General features: G+C 65.8%; 1 protein-coding gene across 3 annotated transcripts in view; it reads right to left on the minus strand.

Annotated features, from left to right (window-relative positions):
* Positions 1–393: 393 nt before the first annotated feature.
* Positions 394–19,619, minus strand: part of SLC37A1 (solute carrier family 37 member 1) — a 61,103-nt gene continuing 41,877 nt past the window's right edge. For all 3 annotated transcript variants that reach the window (XM_016143457.2, XM_036219061.1, XM_036219062.1), the window contains 11 exons: positions 19,285–19,350; positions 15,420–15,551; positions 13,241–13,331; positions 11,962–12,024; positions 11,409–11,494; positions 10,596–10,644; positions 9,347–9,420; positions 6,894–6,972; positions 3,670–3,767; positions 1,793–1,860; positions 394–1,279 (listed from right to left, as the gene is read on the minus strand). In XM_016143457.2, coding sequence (XP_015998943.2) covers positions 1,264–1,279; positions 1,793–1,860; positions 3,670–3,767; positions 6,894–6,972; positions 9,347–9,420; positions 10,596–10,644; positions 11,409–11,494; positions 11,962–12,024; positions 13,241–13,331; positions 15,420–15,551; positions 19,285–19,350 — 822 coding nt within the window. In that variant the 3' untranslated portion in view covers positions 394–1,263. The remainder of the gene's footprint in view (positions 1,280–1,792; positions 1,861–3,669; positions 3,768–6,893; positions 6,973–9,346; positions 9,421–10,595; positions 10,645–11,408; positions 11,495–11,961; positions 12,025–13,240; positions 13,332–15,419; positions 15,552–19,284; positions 19,351–19,619) is intronic.

Here is a 19,619-nt window from a genome sequence, read left to right on the forward strand (position 1 = left end):
CCCCTCCCTGGGAAGGGGCGGCGGGGCGCTCCTCCGCCCGGGAGGTGCTGGTGTGGCGCCCGGATCAGGAAAGCGTGCAGCCCCGCACACGCAGAAGACGCCCCGCGGGAGCGGGGACACCGCGCGGCACCGCGCGAGGTCAGGTGCGGCCCTGCTGCGCGCGCAGCGGCAAATCCTGGGGTCGCCCTTAAACCGCAGGATTGAAAAACCGCCCAGATGCTGTTAGTGGGGCCTGAGCGTGGCCTCCGTGCAGGCGGGGCGGGGGGCCTCTGCGGGTGGGGGTGGGGGGCTGCCCTGGGCGGGGCGGCCTCCCCCGCGGCGTGGTCTCAGCTTCAGCCGTCACGCTGTGCTGAGACAGGGACACGCGGTTCTAACTGGGAGTCTTTTTTTTTCCCCTAATAATGGGACCAGGAGCCGGAATGACCACATTCCTCCGGAGTTTTTTAAACACTCTATTTCGCAGAACAGACACGTAGTGTGTTAGGCTACAGGCGAGGAAACTGGCCGGAGAACAATCGCCGTCTTAATAAATAACAAACGCCTCGGACGCTTCTGACCCCGATACCGCACGGACCACGGATGAACCGCACGCACCGCGGATGAACCCCCCCCCCCCGACGCGGCGCCCCACTTCTGGGGACGCCTCGCGGGGGGCCCGCACGCCCGGCCCCGCCCAGGCCTCCGCCGTGCCCGCCTCGCGGTCCCCACGCCTGGCAGCGTCGCGGTCCTTGGGGCCGGGTGACAGGGATCTCGGGGTCCCGGGCTGGCGTCCGGCGTCCCCGACCCCGCGTGCTCGCACGGCCTCATCCGCGCACTGGCCGCGGCCCCGGGCGGGCGCGGGGCGGCGGCGGTGCGGGGGGCTGCGGGGCGCACGTCGCGTGCTCGCGCCCGTGGGTTTCCGACCGCGCTGCGCGCTCCTGCTGCTCTGGGGCTCGGGCTCTGCCGGCTGCGCCCCTCGCTGCCGCGCCGACGACCTCCCGCACGCTTGCTTGGGTGACGTCACAGTCCCCGCCGCCGGGCGCTGCCGCGTCCTGGCATCACGCACTGAGATCCGGGGCGGCCCCAGCACCCGCCAGGGGCCCGCGCGCCGAGTCCCCGGCCGCCTGAGCGACCAGGAGCTCCCAGGGCGGCCTCCGCGTCTCTTCCAGGAGCGTGTGCAAAACGCAAGAGCAGGTCATTCGACACAGGATCCTTTATCTGAACTTTTCCTTGAGAGACAGTTTGTGAAGGACGGATGTGGCCCCCTCTGCCGGACCCAAGTGGTCAGTGTTCCTTGAACCTGTGAGTGGGGACAGAGTGACAGCTGGTGTCCCGGCCAGCAGCCAAGCTCCTGCCGAGGGCACACACGCCGCCCAGCGAGCGCCAGCTTCCCGCCCCTCTGCTGGGGTCCTCCTGACCCCACCCCGCAGCCTTGTGGGGACCAGGGGAGCGGAGGGGACAGAGAGGCACGGGAGGCCAGGCCGAGCTCCCAGCTGCGGCCTGTGTGGAAGGCCAAGCTCACGGAGAAGGAGGGAGGCGCCCCTAACTGTCCGTCACTCAGACGCCGAGATGTGACTGTGACCACGTCCACACCCGGTGTCCACAGGGAAGGGAAAGGAGCGCGAGGGACACACACGATGAGAGGGGCCCCGGCGAGCTGTTTCCTCTTCTCTGAGGCACAGCAGTGGGGGGGTGGGGGACGCAGAGGCAGCAGTGGGGGGGGGTGGGGGACGCAGAGGCAGCAGTGGGGGGGGGGGGCGGGGGACGCCGAGGCAGCACCTGGACCACCGGGAGGGGCCCGTGGAGAACTTACGGAACCTGGTCCCCGGTCGTCGCCAACCCCGAGCAGCTCAGCTCCTTGTGTATGAGACGGATCAGGAACTACACCCAGAACAAAGAGGAGACCGCCACGTGACCGCCAGCAGAGACCGGTGACGCAGGCAGCCACGACCGCTGTGACGGCCCAGCCGCGCCCCAGGGAGCCGCCTGCCCGCCGCTGGCCCAGGCACCGTCCAGGGGCCCATCCCATGGCGACTTCACACACAGCGGACTCGGGGCCTAACGCGACAGCGAGCCCTGCCCCGCCCCCGCCCGGCACGCCAGCCCGAGGCCCTGGGCCCGGGCGCAGGGCGGCTGCTGCTGAGTCTCCTGAGTCACGACGGAGGGCGCGGAGGACGTTCTCCTGGAACCTGGCCGTCAGGACGGGTTTCAGGGACCTCTGGTGCAAGAGGTGTTTAAAGTGAAACGAGTCCAATCGTAAACTGTCCAAACAGGAAAAAGGCAGAACACAAAGACAGAGCCACGGCCATGGTGACACGTGGCGTGCCACAGGTGACCACGGGTGATGGGCAGTCGCCGGGACGCCGAGGCCGGCGGGGCGGTCGCCGGGACGCCGAGGCCGGCGGGGCGGTCGCCGGGACAGCCCCCGCCTCCGGCTCTTTGCCTCCATGTCCCTCTTCTTGGTGAAAGGGCTCAGAGTTCACGAGCCCAGGCTAATGACTAAGCGCCACCCCAAATTTAACTGTTTTTCTTTGAGGCTGGAGACCTAGTCTTTCCCCAGGTGTGACACTAGCTCCCCAGAAAAGCACCGCACATCCGCGGCAGGCAGCTTTGAAGCGGGGTCCCCAGGGGAGTCCTGGCTCGGCTGGCCCCACTTCTTGGAGGGCAGCGGGGCCCTTGGGCCCGGGAGGGACCCGGGCTGGGAGGGCCAAGGTGGCGGGCGTGCTGGGGGAGGTTTGAAGGGGACGGGAAGCCCACACCGCCGTGCAGGGCCAGGCCCAGGCCCGCGCCTCGAAGGCACGTGTGCTTTTTTGAGGTTCAGGCAGGTGCTTAGAGCCCCTCGTACCCACGTGGTTCCGGTAAAGGCACCAGCTGTGCCTGCTGCAGACAGGACACGGCCCGCTGCCCTGCCGGACCCAGGCGCAGGGCCCACACACTTGCAGCGGTGAAGGTGGCGGGCAGGGACCTGTCAGGGGCTAAAAATAGTGCTGGCGGCAAGTGACATTTTCGTTAGCGAAGTGGACACTGTGAATTTGAGCCTCCACCTCCAACTGCCAGCTGAGTTTGAGCTGGTGTCTTAACAACATAAATTCTACCAAGTCCCCAAAGTGAAGAGTGTCAGTAGGAAGAAACCTGTCGTCATAAAATGCAGGGCATTAGGACAAAGGAGAAAGAGGAGTGATTATGTGCAGGTTAAGTGCGGGCAGGGAATGAAGCGTTAACAGCAGCGACAATTCTGAAGGGCGAAGGTCAGCTTCTCAACCACGACACAAGTCTGGGCTGTGCACACGACTCCCAACGGGGACGTCACCTGCCGGCTCTGGGCGTTGGCCCAGACGTCTGGGCCCTGGTGTGACGTGAATCGGAGAGGCGAGCCCATGCATGTGACACACGCCATGGGCAGGCCCCCAGCTGACAGGACCAGGGCCAAGGCCAGGGGCTCCTGCTCGTGGCCTCTCTCCCATCCGGCCCGCGGCTGCGCACGGCAGACTGTCCCACTCCGGCTTCTGACATTCGCTTAAACCAGAACCAGCAAGGCCTTGGACCGGGACACTTGGGGACACTGGGGTACGTCACAGGCCCCACTTCCCGGAGAGCTGCGGAGACCACGGGCAAAGGCGTCGCCCGCCTCTGGCCCACTCCGCAGAGCCGCTCGCGGAGGGCGGCTTGGATCAGGGCCGGACGACTTACCAGTAAGGCACAGGCATCTGCGAACATCAGCATGTAGAAGACGTTGGTCCACCCCGACGGCGACAGGAGCCCGGCCAGCAGGGGGCCCAGGGCCGCTCCTGAAACGAGCAGGCGGTGAGCGGGCGGTCTCGGCAGGGCCACACGCCCCAGCCCACCGGACACACACAGCCGTGCTCGACGACACACTCGTGGTCAAGGAAAGGCGCGTGCACACGTGAGCACCCCCCTCCGACCTGCCGGGTCCGGGGAGGGGGGTAGAGCGCGAGAACCCTCGGGACCACGCACGGCACAACCGGCATGACCTTTTTCTAGGAGCAAATCTAAAAATACCGTAAGTGGACGTTAAAACATTCATTCTTTTGCTCCAACACTCCCTGCGTCTGACAGACACACAATCTCAGATATTCTCATGCTCCGCCGTGAAGATGTCACTGAGATACGGCACTGTGCCCATGCCGGTTTTCCGGTTCCGATCGCTGTGCTGTGGCCGGGGCAGGGGACTCCTCGTCTGCAGGGAGTGTGCGCTGACTGCGCGGCTGTCCGAAGGGGGCAGCTTGTCTGCACCTCATTCTTAAACAGGTCGGGGAAAGTACGTGTTCTTAAGTGCACACGTATGTAGGGGTGCGTGTGTCATAACTGCGTGTGTCGGTGCGTGTGGGGGTGACGAGAAAGCAAACGGAGCGAACACGAATTCCGTGTACTTGTTTGCAACTTTTCTTACGCTTGGAATTATATCAAAATAATTTTCGTCAACATCATTTGAAAACCATAAAAACAAATGAGCGATGTTTCTCAGGACGCCCGGGGAAGCCTGTGCCAGACGTGCGTGGTGGCCGCTTGCCGACGCGCCTCCCGCGGGGGCCTGGGCTAAGCTGTGGTGCGAGCGTGGCGGCCTCACTGGCGTGGGGGACTTGCGGGGCCTTCGCACCGAGCCGTGGACTGAGGCGGGGTCTCGGGGACCAGGGCCGCTCGGCCCTCTCCCGCTGTGCAACTGGGCACGGGTGTCCCCACAGCTGCTCGCTTCTATGACCTGAGGAGCGACTGTTTTTTTTTTAAAGTCTCAGAAGAACCCACAGGGAGACACGGTGGGTCAGTCCATACCTCCCAGACAGCGCGGAACGAACCGGAGCCGAACGTGAAATCTCTGGCCCTGAGAAGGGAAGGGCAGAGCAGAGGCGGCGCCGCCGCGGGGCGACGGGCTTTAGGGGCCTTGACCACTGGCACGACACGGCGCCAGCGCCCTTGCTCGAGGGGGGGCCGGCCGGGAGCCCCCGCCCGGTTGGGTGCGGCCAGGTGCACGCGACAAGCGAGACGGGCAGTGGGCGTAAGGCGGGTGGCTGTCGATCTACGTAAAGCGCTGCTCCACGTGCTCCCCATCCCAGGTCCCTCCTCGGCGTCTCTGCTCCAGAGACCCCCTCCTCCGCCCACCGTTGGGGAATGTGCACCGGAGGCTCTGGGCTCGGGGACACCGAGGCCGGCACAGGGCAACGAGGAGGCGCCAACGGCACAGGAGCATGCAGGGAAGGCCACCGGCTTTCACCAAGGAGCCGCCCGCCCTCCCCCGCGATGACGGAACGAGGGCGGCGAGGCCCCCGATTCCCAGCCCCCGATTCCCAGCGGCTCCCAGACCGGCGGCTGGTGCGCCCTCCAGCACAAAGGGCCCTGACAGCTGCTCAGTGGCCCTTCTTCCACATGAGCACACGAGGGGACGGCCAAGCTCCACCTTCCTCCGAGGGCAGTGCCGCCTGGAAGCGAACGAGCTGGGAGGGGTCCCACGGGAAGTAAATCGGGGAGAAGAAAAGCCCCAGGAAATTGTCACACCTGCAGAGAACTAACAGGAAATCAGGCTGAGCCATACGAAACTACCACTTCTGCGTCTGAAAACCAACTCGGCAACAGCAATTTCACACGGTTCGAGACGAGGCGGATTCGGTAAAAGGGCAGAAAAACCCTACGGAGCACCGAAATGGTGACAGCCACAACAAAACGCTCAGTACGAACCGCAGGAAGTCCGGAACATCCCTTAGGACGTGGGGGGGGGGGGCGCAGATATAGGTAGGAAGGGAAAAAAAAAGAAAATTGAAGGGTTGCTCCAGAAAGTTCCACATCTGAATAGGAGCTTTTCCTACAGGTCCAAACGGAGCATCAGGGCGTGCGTGGGCGGTGTGTGTGCGGTGTGTGTGCATGGGGGGACGCTCAGGGACAGAGAGGGGGGCAGGGGCCGTCGTTTGCATAACAATAAGCTCGTCAGCCTATCTGGCTTCCGAAGTTACAGTATGTTTTACTTTGATAAAATCCAAATTCACCGGAGCAAATTCAAGGCTCTATTTCACTGCTCTGCGTGAGACACACGGTTGTGCGGTGCCAGCACCGGGCACCTAGTGCGCAGCACAGATAACTGTGTCCCTGGGCCCACGGGCCTGCTGGGGACAGAAGGCACCTAGTTACGGTCCGCCGAGCTCTGCCGCCATGGAAACCAGCCCTTCCAGCCTCCCACAGCCTCGCCCCGGGGCTCGCTGACCGCTGCAGGTCCTTCCGCCGCGGCCCATCTCTGCTCCTGTCTAGCGGGGCGGCACTTATGGAGAGAAACAAGGACAGAGTCGCCGTTTCCATGGTGACTGTCCCCTGGGTCCCGGTGCACTGGTGGTGGCAGGGCCTGGAAGCCCGACCCCGCCAGAACTCTGAGTGGACGTGACCGGCCGGCACGGCGCGCGGATCGGTGCGGGGGTCGCACGGGGTGCAGCGGCCTCCGCCTGCTCCGCGCTGTGCCCAGGCTCCCCCGGGGCGGGCTTCGGCCCCCCACCCCCCCAGCAGGACCTCCTGCTGCCGCCTTGCTCTGGGAAGCGCATCAGGGGAAACTGCGTTCTCGCCTCATTCACACCCCCGCTTTCCTCCTGCGTGGGCCACGGTTTGCTGGCGGCTTAAAGGAAAACCCGCGTTCTTCCGCGGACGGAACTAGTTCCGACCAGCCACCCACCCACATCCTCTCTGGAACCTTCCACACGCCCATATCGGCTCTGGAACCTTCCGACCCAAGAGGACAGACAGCCTGCGCCCCGAGCCGCGCCCCGGGCTCACACGCGCTTCTGAACCGCTCACGCGAGCGGGCCAGCTGCTCCTAACGTCGCCTCGGCACCGGGGACCAGGGCATCCGCCGGCTGGACGCGCCAGGGCGGCTCCCGTGAGGCTGCGCCCGGCCTTCGGAGCTGACGGCGCCCACGTACCTACGGAGCCGGTCCCGTCGATGATGGCCGTCACCGTGGCGAGGGCGTGCGCGTTCCCTTTCAGGCTTTTATGCGTGCCCTGGAGGGAGGGAGAGCAAGCGTGAGGCGCGTCCCGGCAGCGGCAGAGAAAGGCCACGCCCCGCACGCGACAGTTCACGCGAGTGACCGACCGCGAAGCAGTGGGAAAGGCGAGGGATTTCCCATTAGGAATTTAAACCCTCCCCCATCCCACACTTAACCTTGGGAAAGCAGGCGAAGCTTCAGGGGTTTTTAATAGTCAAAAACCGCCAGAAATACTTGTTTGAGCATGTTCTAGTTTAAAAGACTCTTAGAAGTCTCTCCAAATAAATATTTAGCACAATCGACACCTTCAGGGAGGGACCGCCTCAGCCCACGCGGAAGGGAAACAGGTGGATGGATGACACTCGTCCCGTCGCTGGGCCGTGCCAGCACTAACACGCTCGGGCCTGCTCGGCGCGCTCTGTGACACGTGTCTAAAACTCACCCCGATGCATGGCAAATGCCAAGGAGAACGGGGAAGAGGGAGGACCCTAGAGACCAACTTAGGGGCTCAAGTCCTAAGTGACAGGTCAGCAGGAAAAACACAAATTAGGAAAAATAGTGCCTGGAAGCCTGAAACTACAAAAATAAACCAAAGCTTGTAAAAACAAATGTGCATGTGTACCCATGAGTATAATATGAACTAAAGCACACACGTGAAGTGATAATCACCCACAAAGCACGTCTTCTGGAGTCTGGGAAAGAAGTGAAAGTCACGCCTCTGCCCTCTGACCCCGTGAGGACAGACCATGGCTTCTGGTCTGGTGAGGTGGCCTGAGGAGCATTCTCTTGGGGTAACAGATGGGCCTGGTTTGCAGGTGGGCGCCTTGGTGCAGGTGCAGAGGAGGAGCCCCCCTCCACCCTGCTGTCTATGGAGACAGGGCCTCTGGGTCTCCCCAGACGCTGAGGGCAGGGCTGGGCGCTCACAGGTGAGTGTGGCAGGCACACAGTGGTGACCCCGAGGGCAGGGGTGGGGGCTTCAGGGGCCCGGGAGCACGAGCGGGGGCTGCAGGTCCGGGGGCCGATTCCAGGCTGTCGGGAGATCCGAAGGAGAGGGGCCAGCGGGAGAGTCCCAGGGACCCGGGAGCTGGGGGACGCGCCAGAACCGATGGTGGGGGCCCCGGCCACCCTGCCACGGGTGTGGACTTCCGCGGCTGCTTTTGGTTTTAAACGACCTTGCAGTGTGGGAACAGGCCCCGGAGCACGGGAAGCGCGTGGAGGCGGCGCAGAGAGGCTGCCGGCCCGCGCCCCGCCCCCGCGTTCGTGTCCGACGTGGTGGCGCTGTTCTGATCAGTCACCCGACACTGATGCGTGACTGAGCGAAACTCGGACTCTCCCCGGACGTCCTCGGTGTTGATCAGGTTCTAACTCAACCTCCTCCCGCCCAGAGCGCCACGTGACGCTTGGCCACCGCGTCTCCTGGGCTCCCCCGGCCACGCCCCCTTCCCAGGCGCCCCTTGCTCTGCCGACCCTCCCCCGGGACCTGCCGGGTGTTTCTCTCGCGGTCAGGTGGGGGTGTGGGTTTGGGGGAGCAAAACCTCAGCGGTGCCGTCTTCGTCACGTCACATCACGGACTCGGGTGCCAGCGCGGCTCGTCGCTGCTGGTGCTGACCTCGGCCACCGGGCAGAGGTCGCACCCAGCAGGTGTCTCGGCCGCGCCTCCCCCCCCCCCCCCCCCCCCCCCCCCCCCGCACTGGCCTCTGCGGAAGGACACGGGCCGCAGGTCGGGGCGGCCACGCCGACTCCTCTGCCTGCGCAAACCGCGTTTCAAGGCGGTTTTCTGTCTCGGCGCCGCGCTCCCTGCAGATGCCCCCGCGGGGGAGGCGCGTGCGGCGCTCGTGTCCGGTGGGGAGAAGGGCCTGGCTCTGCTGGGGCGGTGCTGGGGTCTCCGCGGCTGGGAGTCGCACGTCCCCGTCAGTCGCCCCGTGGACCCCGCCACCGTGTGGCACTCAGCATCCTGCACGTCCGCTGTCCCGCACCACGCGGGCTGCCTCCCTGGAAGTGTCCTCCCAGGGCTGGGACCCGTCTGGCTCCGCTGCGGTCCCCACAGTGGCAGGGGGCCAGGCATAGAGGGGAGGAGCTGACCTCCCCGCGCCATGGCCCGGGGGCGGACCCAGAGCATAGCCACCAGCCCGCAGGGCACAGCGAGGACCGAGTCCTCCGCCGGCTGGGACGAGGCCTTCGGTGTCGCCTCAACCCCTTGTTTACATGGTGTGGCTGCCACTGTCCACCACGTGCTTAGAAAACTCTGAATGGCATACGTACTGGTCACCCTCGAAAGACGGCGCTTATGTAAACACACTGTCTTACTCACAGAGACGGTCACTGTCATGAGTGAGAGGTGCCCGCCACAGCCAGCCCTGGGCACCCTGGCGAGACGCGCAGCCACTCACCAGGTCAGCGGAGACGGCGGTGGTGATGAGCGCGTACGGCCCGCTGACCAGGGCCCCGCTGAGCAGCAGCATGGCTGTGGGGACGGAGACCACAGGGCGTTAGTGGGCGGGGCGCCGGCCTCAGCAAACCCCGGGGGGCACCCTGGTGTCACGGTTCCTGGCCCGAGCCCGGGGCAGGCAGGCGCTGGGAAGGCGGCCCACGGCCCCGGGGCTGGGACCTGCCGGGGAGCGCCATAAACATCTTCCTCTAGGCCCACCAGGAGGCATTTGGTAAGTCCGGCCACACTTTGCAAAGACGCAGGCTGTCTGGACCTGAGACTCTCTCTGCGGGCAGCAGCTGCTGACACCCTGAGGGGTCCGAGAACCCTGGGGTCGCAAGTACAGATGTGGCCTGGGGGAGTAAGCGCTCCCCATCGTCCCTGTCGGCTATGGCCACGGCCTCATCTGGAGCGGAAAGGGGCCCTCTCTGCACCCAGAGTTGCTGACGGCAGCTCGGCCCCGAGGGACCTCAGCCAGGCCCAGAGGTGGGACAGCCATGTGGCTGTCTGCACCTGCTCCTTCCCAGACCGTCCCCTCGGCCCCCTCTCCCCAGTGACCCTCTGGGCCCACGATTCTCTGTACAGAAAGTTCTGGACTGAGGGGCCGCAGGAAACTCCAGGACCTCCCCACCATCAGGCACCTGCCTTCTGGGTACTTCCAGCAGGATCACACAGAGCCTCCACCCCTTTGACCCTCCCTGCTAGTTTAAGACGGAGACGATATTTACTGAGTGTCAGAGCCAAAATTTGATAGCGTGGCCTGCAGGAAGTTAACAACAGTCCCCAATGGCACGCAGCTGGCCCCACGTGGCTGGCGTGGCTGACACTGTTGGGAGCCAGTGGGAGGAGCCGGGCTGGGAGCCAGACCCGCCCAGCCTGCCCGGCTGTCACCTGACAGGGGTGCAGCCTGCCGCCCTCCAGGGGACGTCTGGCTCCTGCGAGTGGCTCCTTGTCCCAGGAACCCAAGGCTTATCACTGCCCCAGACCAGGTGGCCTGCCCCGCCCCACACTCGCTCCCACACTGGCGCCCGGTCAGGCCTGACGCTAGGGAGCAGCGGTCCCCATCCAGGGGGGCACGGGGACTATCTCAGCCACGCCGCACGCTCTGGTTACGACAGCTAAATGCTCCTTTGTTCATTTTTATTTCATTTCGCCGAGCCATATGGTCCAAACATGTGAGAAAGGGAACAGGGCAGGCCCTGCGGACTCACCTACGGTGGCTTCCAGACCCATCCTGCTGACGGCGGAGAATATGTAAAGCTGTGAATGGGTAAAAAGGCGGAAACAATGGTCATCGCGAGTCACTGAGAAGTTGCTCAGGAACCTATGTTCCTGAAAGGCCAGGCGGGCGATTCTCAGAGAGGGGACAGCTCTAGGGCACGACGGAGCCCGCGCTGCCCCGGGCGGCAGGCCGGCTGGACCGGCGGCGCCCCTGGCAAACAGGCCCCCGGCCCCGTCCCAGACACGCAGGTCCTGACCCCGCTCTGGGCTCCCCGGACAGGCGGACCGGGCTGGGGCCTCTCCCCGCGCTCCGAGTCTCAGCGTCTCCTCCTCGGGCCGTCTGCCTCGACAGCTGTGCCTGAGGAAGCGGGGGTCCCGTGGCCCCAAGACGACTGAAAACTGGGCCTCGTTCTGGGGACGGTCGCGGCCCGGCAGCGTGGCGGACGGGCAGCGGGCGGTGGCGGCGCCGTGCGCGGCGTCCCTGTGAGAGCGGCGAGGCTCTGACGCGGACACTTGTGCTGACAGTGTGGGCGGGGCCGCTGTCCCCATTTTCCAGGAGGAAACTGAGGCACGGACGGGGGAGCCACGCGCTGCCCGGGGCCGGGGAGGCGGGGAGGGCCCCAGGACCCTGACTGGTCAGCGGGGGCCTGTGGGGGGGCAGCCGAGGCTGCGCGAGCGCGGAGGGCAGCCCGGCGAGGGGTGGCGGCCTCGGGAGGCTGGGCCACGGCGGGTCTGGAGGCGGCAGAGGCGACCGCCCAGGCGTGGGGAGCGTCCGCGGGTGGGGGGGGGCGGGGCGGGCTCACCGTGGGGGCTGCGAGCAGCAGCATCAGGCCGCAGGTGGAGGCCCTCTTCCCCAGCCGGTCGGAGACGACACCCGCCAGGATCCCGCCTGCAATGCGGGGTGCAGGGGACGGACTGAGGTGCTGGCCTCCGGCAAGGCCCCACAGGGAGGGAGAGATTGCAGCTACAGCAGCGAGACGGGGACGTCCCTCCCGAGGCCCTTCCCAGTCCCCGTTGGCAGGCAGCCGCCTCCACCGTGCCTGACAGACCTGTGGCTGTGGTCACCCGCGAGTGCCCAGGGGGGCACCTCCCAGTGAGCCAGAGGGGGGCGTCCCGGAGTCGGGCTGTAGGCCGACCCCAGAGCCCCGTCACCTGTCAGGGCGCGAACACCGCCAGCCCGTCTGTCCTGCGTGCGCGCGCACCGTGTCTGACGGAGCGCCAGACGGCCGTCGGCCAGGGCCCAGGACGCGGGAGGGCTACGGCCACTCAGGGCCGTGCTGCCTTGGGGGACATGTCTCAGGACGCAGGGAACCGCGCGTGTGTCCGGGGCAGTGGACCGGGCGGGGAGGGACTCACCGAAGATCCCGCCCACGTCGAACAAGGTGGACAGCTCCCCGGCCTTCCTGACGTCCAGGTGATCTGTCGAGATGACGAGAGCGTCACGGGGAGGGAGGTCCTCGCGCCCGCCCTGCGTTTCGCCAGCAGGACTCGAGCCCAGCAGTCACCAGTGGACTCAGACGGCAGGGAAACGAGCCGTCTGCGCGGGGCCGGCCCCAGCCCGGAAGGACAGGAGGCGCCACCAGCCACACGGGGTCCGCCCGCGAGAGCGAGCGGCTCGACCGGGACGGACGCTCAGAAGCCCAGAGCGCCTCACCGTCCCCCACAGGGCCTGTCCCTGCCAACACGGGACCGCCCCCTCTGCCTCGACGTCCTTCCCGGTGACGTTCTGCCTCGGGCTCGCACCCGGCTGTGCTTGTCCTGAGGGCACTGCCGGGAGCATGCGGGGTGTGCTCGGCGAACCCCGCAGTCCGCATTGCTCCCCTCCGACACAGCCACCTGAGCCGCCACCTCAGGGCGACACCCAGAGGCTCCGGGGCCTTCCCTGGCCTTCCCCCATCCCGACACCCCGTCCTGACACCCCGTCCTGACACCCCATCCCGACACCCCCGTCCCGACCCCCCATCCTGACACCCCTATTCTGACCCCCCCATCCTGACCCCCCATCCCGACCCCCCCATCCCGACACCCCATCCCGACCCCCCCCATCCCGACACCCCATCCCGACACCCCACCCCGTCCGGCGAGGCTACAGCCCGCACCCGCCATCTCTTCCCTCGGAACCGCTGGCCCCCCTCGTGCCCCCCGCTGCCACGCACAGCAGGAGGCGCGCACCTCACTCCCGCGCTGGCTCATCGGTCACCACCTCCAGCCGCAGCCCTGCTGGACTCTGGACATAAGGCCGTCGCTGTCCCTGAGCTTGGAGCTCATGTCCAAGACGCGACTTCCGGGACGGACGACCGCCCTCGTCGCCTCGGCCCCCGGGGCCTGCGTTGCCGCCCGCGGGGAGACCCAGCGCCCGGGGCGGCCTGAACGTGCGAGCAGGCGGCGCGGCACCAGCCACCGCCGCTGGGATGCGACGCGGCAACCCTTTGAACCACCAAGGTCATCACTATGGCAACAGAGTGCGCACGTCCGAATTCTGTCTGTCTGCCCATTTCCACTCCCGGTGCTGCTTGATGCGTCACGCACCACGTGCGCCTTCTCTTTCTGAGACGGTGGAACCGGCAGGGGAGGGGGCTCAGGTCGCAGCCCCGCACGGAGCCGGACCCCTGAGCTTCGGGCAGCAGGTACTCACCGACGTTTGTGATGTAGAGAGGAAGCCAGAAGAGGAAGGTGTAGCTGACCAGCTTCGCGAAGAGCAAACACAGAGAGAACTCTATCACGCCCTGGAAAAGAGACCGGGCCCGGTCACCCACGGCGCGGCCGGGTGTGGGCGGCAGGCTCGCAGGCTGCCCAGGCCACGCAAAACCCGCAGCTCTCGGGTGCGGTCGGCACCTCCGGACGCGGCGGGGGGAGGGGCTCTCCAGCACGCAGCCACCTCGCGAGACCGAGACCCTCCGTCAAAGCATCGGGTCAGAGTCAGCAACGTACTGCCGACCCGACTCTCCCGCCCGGCCTGACCGCTCGGCACTGCAGGCGTGCCGGACACGGGGGACAGGCGTCCAGCGGGGCAGGTAATGGCTGTCTCCTCCCCCCTGAAGCTGGAGGCACTGCAAAGCACACAGCGGCCGGAGACGTGGAGCAGGCACTTCGACCGCCCGCGAGGCGGGCTGGGGGAACAGCGCGCTCGCGGCGGGGTGGGGGGCGGCCCCGGGGGACGCTCGTCCGTGCTCCAGGCCGGCTCGCATTTCAGAAGGAGACCCGACTCGGGAAATCCGAGTGAGAAATCGGGGGACACCGTGTCTGTGCACGGGGACACCTGTCACCACGCGGCTAAGGGCGTGGCACGCGGTTTAGGTCGATGACTCTGAAATCACGTGAGCCGAAGGCGTCCCGGTGGCCACGGGGAGGACGGCGTGGTTCGGCCACGCTCACCGTGCACCCGGCACGGGGCACAGAGCCCTGGCGAGGTGGCTCGTCCAGGCTTCCTGGCCGCCTTCAGCACGCCGGGCGCCAAGCCCGCCCACCGCAGAGGAGGGTGCACTTGCCTGGGGAAAGCTGGGCTGCTCTCCCCAGCACCCCGCTTGTGCTTCTATGACCGGCGTCACCCCCTGCTTGGCTGAGGCTCACGAGGCAGCTGCACGTGAGGCATGCAGAGAGGTCCCGGCCGCTCCGGACAGCACACTTGGGAAATAGCTTCCTATCCCGACCGGTGCCCCTGCGGGCCGACCGTGCAGCCCTGCCGGGCACAGCGTCCTCCATGCGGTGGCTCCGGGGAGCCCAGGGCCAGCAGCGCCTCCTGCTCACAGCGCTTCTCCCGAGCATCGTCCCCGTGACGAGCTCCCGAGGTCCCGTGCGGGTCGGCGGAGGGGCCTCTGGGTCGGGCTCCCCCATTCCCTCTCAGGAGGGTCAGATGAGGGGGGCTGGCCTCATCCGTGTGGGATCCACACGTGCGTCCTCCGGCCGGCCTGGACGAGGGGCCGTCCTACCGCCGAAGCAGGTTCGCTCCTCCCTCCCGCCCTCTGCCCTGGCCGCCTCTGGTCACCTCATGGGAAGAGCAGAGCGTCTACGTGTCCTCTGATGCCCCGGACCCCCCGCGGGGGGCCCAGGAAACAGCACGAGAAAACTCCAACGCGACAAGGAACCTCGCTGCCACCCACGCCCCGGCCCCGTCTTCGATGGCCTCGTCCCCGACTGTCCCGCACACCCTGGCCAGGGACAGGGGCCCGGCTGGCCAGCACCGCGCAGGCCGGGAGCTCGGCGTCAGGACCGGCTGCCTCGCCGCGTGTGCAGCTGATCTTAGACAGAGGACAGCCCAGGCCCCGCAGACCGCTGGCTTTCTGTCCCCAGCAGTGGCTCCTCTCCCTGGCCCCTGCGCCCTCCATCACCCCTCCTTCCCAGCGGCACGGGCCGGCCAGTCAGAGCAGGTCTGTGCTCCCGGAAGCACCTGACAGGGCAGGGAAGTCACGCAGATGCCCCCGGCCACAGAGCGCGAGGCAGGGCTGGTGTCCGGTGTCCCCCAGGGCTTGCAGGCAGGCCGGCCAGGGCGGGGTGCGCCAGGAGGCGCCAAGCCACAGGGCAGTGCGGGCCCAGAGGAGCTGGACTTTCTGGTCTTTTAAGGGAAAGTGAGAGTCCTAAGTGTCTGTGAAATTTCTGAATTTCTAAATCGAGAAAACTAATTTCAAAAAGTGTTAAACGCAGCGCGGCCAGTGGGACCCCAGCCTAGCTCGGCGTCCCGGCTGCTCTGGGCTCCGGCCCCCCGCAGCACGTGACCCCCGACGGCCCTTCCTGAGCCAGGCGATCCACGGGGCGGCCCGCGCCCCCAGCAAGCGCAAACGGCCCTTTCGAAGCGCTTCCCGGGCCCGGGTACTCACGGGAATTCTCAAGGCCCCGACGAAGCTGATGGCGTTCGCGCTGCCCCCGCCGCCGCCGGGCAGGACGACGACGTGGCTCTGATGCGCGGGGTGCTTCCCGTCGGCCAGCAGCAAGCACTGCACCTCCGGGTCCTGGCGGCGAGGCCCGAGGGGAGGAAACAGGAGAGGTGACCGGTCCGCCGGGCGAGGCGAGGCCGGGCCTCCGAGCGCCGCGGCTGCCCACCGGGCGTGTGGGCGACGCCCTGGGTGACGTGCGGGCCGCGGTCGGCCGCTTGCTACCGTGGGCGTCACGCGTCTAGGAAACGCTAACCCAACACGTAAAGCCCAGTACTTCCGGGAATCTACGGGCAAAAAATTAGTAATTAAAAAAAAAGACTGCTTATTAGATAAAACGAACGTCTCATCACCATTGAGGAAGACTGGTAAAGCGCGTTCATGTAAATGAAGTATCCTGCAGTTGTGAGAAAGTTTCTGTAGATTCTGGTGACATGGAGAAACGCTGAAGACTCACACATAGTAAGACATCGCTCAGAACCGCATTTTCATCATGCTCTCGGGGAACATTTAAACATGCACCTACATAACCAGGTAACTACAGGATGTGTGTATGGAGACAAAGAAGTCAAATTCCAAACCGGCAATGATTATCGCCAGGTGGTGGGATTACATGTAATTTTCATGAAACGTCAATACATTCTTTACGTGATCCCGTATTTCTTTCAGGAGCTCAAATTGGATGCACATGATCAGAAACAGCCTTATTTTAAGATTCATAAACCAACCCTGATACTTTATTAATTCTGATCCTGGACATCCCCAAAGGATAAAGTTTGCATTAGCAAAGCAAAGAACCCTGGTCCCCAACTCAGGGTGAGATTTCAAGAATGATCTAAAAACTATCCGTAGTGACTGGATGATGAAGTTTACGGACCTAAAAAGAAACGTTTGTATGTGTTTCAGATTTTTCACAAAAACAAACAGATTTTACTGTAATTTCATTACAACATAAGCCAGTTGAATTCAAAATGCTGTTAAATTAAAAAAGAAAATGATAACGCATCGCCACATCCGGGAATCGGGGTGGGGGGTGGGCGAGGGTGAGAGCAGCCCCCCCGCGCACGCACCGAGCCCCCCCCCACCCCCCGCACCGCACCCCCGGGCAGCGGGGCCCCCCCACCGAGAAGCCCCTGAGGAGGCGCGACGCCGGGGGCCCCGGACGGCACCGTCACGGCTCACGTCTCCGCACGGAGGTGACACACCGGCGTGCAGAAGCGAGCCCTTCCCGACGCCGTTCCCCACCGTCCCGGAGAGGGAGCGGGACGCCGCGCGTCTGGAAAGCAGCCCCTCGCGCGAACCAGGCTGGCCGCCCGGCTGGCCGCGGCTGCGCGCTGGGGTCCGCCGGGGCCTGGGGCGGCGCCAGGGGCCCGGCAGCCAGGGCTGGAACCGCGGGGGCCCAGGGGCCGCGTCAGCGCGCGGGGTGCGAGGAGGGGATGGCGAGAAGCCTCTGCTCGGCCCGGGCAGCACCCCTGACTCTGCGGCAGCCGCAGGCCCCGCTTGGGGACCCGCTCGCCGTCCCCCCCCAAGGGCCACCGCCGCAGCCCCTCCCCCTTCGTAAGGTGCTCCGGGGACCCCTGGACAGGTTCAACAGCGGACCCGGCTGCCCCAGAGGACAGACAGAGGGAAGGCTCTGTCCTCCCTCCCGCCCCCACTCCTCTGCCATGCAGTCTGGGGGCTCCCAGCCCCCCGACTCCAGTCATTCGCAGCGTCTGGAGGAGACGGGGACAGGGTGAGGTCATGGTGGGTCTTCCCAAGCAAACCTGGTGCCTGGCTGCCTCCTCCCTGCAGAGCTAGCTAACGGAGGGCCACCGGGGGAGAAAAGCAGGCGTGGGCGCCAGGCGTCCCCAGGGGCTCTGACGGGGTCTCCGGGCCCCTTCGGCCAGGCCAATCACGCTCAGGTTCACACTTGGGAGGAGCAAAGGGCCCCACGCTGCCACACGGACAGCAGGTGCTCCGGCCTGCACACGCCAGGGCCGTGCCTCGCCCGGTGCCGTCCGCCGCTGCTCCGGGAGGAAGGCCACCGCCCCCAGGGGGCATGCGTGAGCTCCCGCAGGTCGGAAGGCGGAATAACCTTTAGCATTTCGGGCAGCGCCCGGCGCTCAGCGTTTGCTGAGCCACGGCCGATGAGAAAGACCCTCAGAGGAGCCAGGGTGGCGAGGGGGACGCGTGGCTCCAAGGGTGACAAGTTTCGACCGTCCCCAGATGAGCACCGTGAAGCCAGGAGGGCCGGCGGAGGGCCGCCCACGCGGCCAGGCGACCAGGGCCTTTCTCCACACGCGCACCCCTCCCTCGCCCACCGCCGTCTTTACGCGTCTCCTCGTAGGTCGGTAAGAACCGCTCCGGGCCCAGGACAGGACAGCAGCATGTCTGCCGAGTGCTGGCGAGCAGGGCCTGGGCGACACGCCGCGCTCAGCCCCCGGACGCGAGGGCTCCGGCCGGTCTTGCGGGGCGTCCTGCCTGCTGCCCCAAGAGCCGCCTCCAGAGCGTGAGCTGCTCCCGCTGCCTAAGGGCAGGGACCAAGCTGGCTGGTGCTCAGAGGCCCCTGTGCACGGGGACCCCCATCCACCAGGGCCGACGACCGCCGGTCGCACCGCACGGAGTCGGCCTGCGGGGGGGCCGGGCCTGAGACCAGCCCGCCGTCTCCTTGGCGACAAGCCAGGAAACAGACATGCAGAAGGCACAGAAAAGGAGGCGAGAGCTCCGCGCCGGGCAGCGGGCCCTCTCCAGACACCAGGTCTGCTGGCGCTGCAACCTTCGACTGCCCGGCCTCCACAAACAAGTGTCCGTGACGTGAGAAATTGTTTATGCTGTAACAAAAGTCTACGGTACTTTTGTTACAGCAGCCCAGTGTTTTGAAGTTAAACTCCGAAATGAGCAGATTTTAAAGCACTTCAGTTGGATCCATCACCACCCACACTCGCCCTAAAACCCGAGGCACAGGATGCACGGCACACTGTTTTCCCCTCTCCTGTCATTTTCACCACCACAAATAAATTTCCTTGGGCAATAAAGAAAAAAAAATAAGAATCCTGTTCCGTATATTTCCCGTTTAAGCTATTTGATCTAAAAAGAAAAGAAAATAGTTTATACTTCTGGTGTTTAACATGAAACCTAAACCGCCCCAGGGCTGGGTGTGGCCACCTCAGTGACGGGAGGGGCTTCTAGGGTGCACCCCGCAGGGGAAGGGGGCGACGGCCCAGGCACCATGGGGGCCGCTGGCCTGCGTCATGGCCCCCCCGCTTCCGAGGGGGCTGGGCAGGTAACTCAGCACCTGTGACTCCATCTCCTCTTCTGTGAAGTGGGGAGTGAAAGGGCGGAGGGCAGCGCGGCACCCCTCGGTCCCACCTCAGAGTCTCGGCCCACCCTGTACTCCCCCGACCTGACGCCCCGGGCTCCGGTGCACGCAGACTTGCCCGTCGCCTCCTCCGCAGCTCTACCCAACGGCAGCTGCTTAGCGAGGGCCCCCCACCACGGGCTCCGGCCTCCTGGCACGGCGTGCTTCCTGGGTGCCCCCACCCCCTCCCTGGACGTGAGTGCCACAGCGCGAGACGCGGCTGATGCTCACGCCGACCGCCCAGGGCGGAGCCTGCCGCAGTGCACGCGGCAAATTAGCTGGTGAACGAACGGCTTAGACTCGCTTTACGAATTTAAAGTACCCTTGGCCTCCTAGCCAAAGAAACCTCACGCGCGCAAACTCGAGCTTCGCTAAGGAAACCCGAGACGCAGCTTCCCGAGGGCCGCGGAGGCCCGGGGCGAGTCCCCGAGGCCGCGGCTCCCGCCGTCCCCCGGGCGGCGCGTGCGGACTCACCTGGGCGGGCGCGGCGGGCTTCTGCAGCCGGAACCTGTGCACGCCGTTCTCACAGCTTCTCGGACGCTGGAAGAAAAAACACTTAATCAGAGCGATCACCGGCCCGCGGCCGGAAGTTGCGCCTGACGCACCGCGGCAAGGACACCCGCCGTCGTCACTCGGAGGCACCGAGGGGACGCAGACGAACGGCCCGTGGGAAGCGGGGCGGACCAGGCGACTCTCGGGCTCCAGACCCTCAGGGGGCAGAGGGTGAGGACGAAGTTCTTCCCTGAAGAGTCACCCAGGACTGAGGCGCGCGATCCGGCCGCGCGACCGTCGCCGCGGCCCACCTCGGA

This window comes from Rousettus aegyptiacus, unplaced genomic scaffold (assembly GCF_014176215.1).
Source record: "Rousettus aegyptiacus isolate mRouAeg1 unplaced genomic scaffold, mRouAeg1.p scaffold_m13_p_4, whole genome shotgun sequence".
NCBI classification, from domain to species: domain Eukaryota; kingdom Metazoa; phylum Chordata; class Mammalia; order Chiroptera; family Pteropodidae; genus Rousettus; species Rousettus aegyptiacus.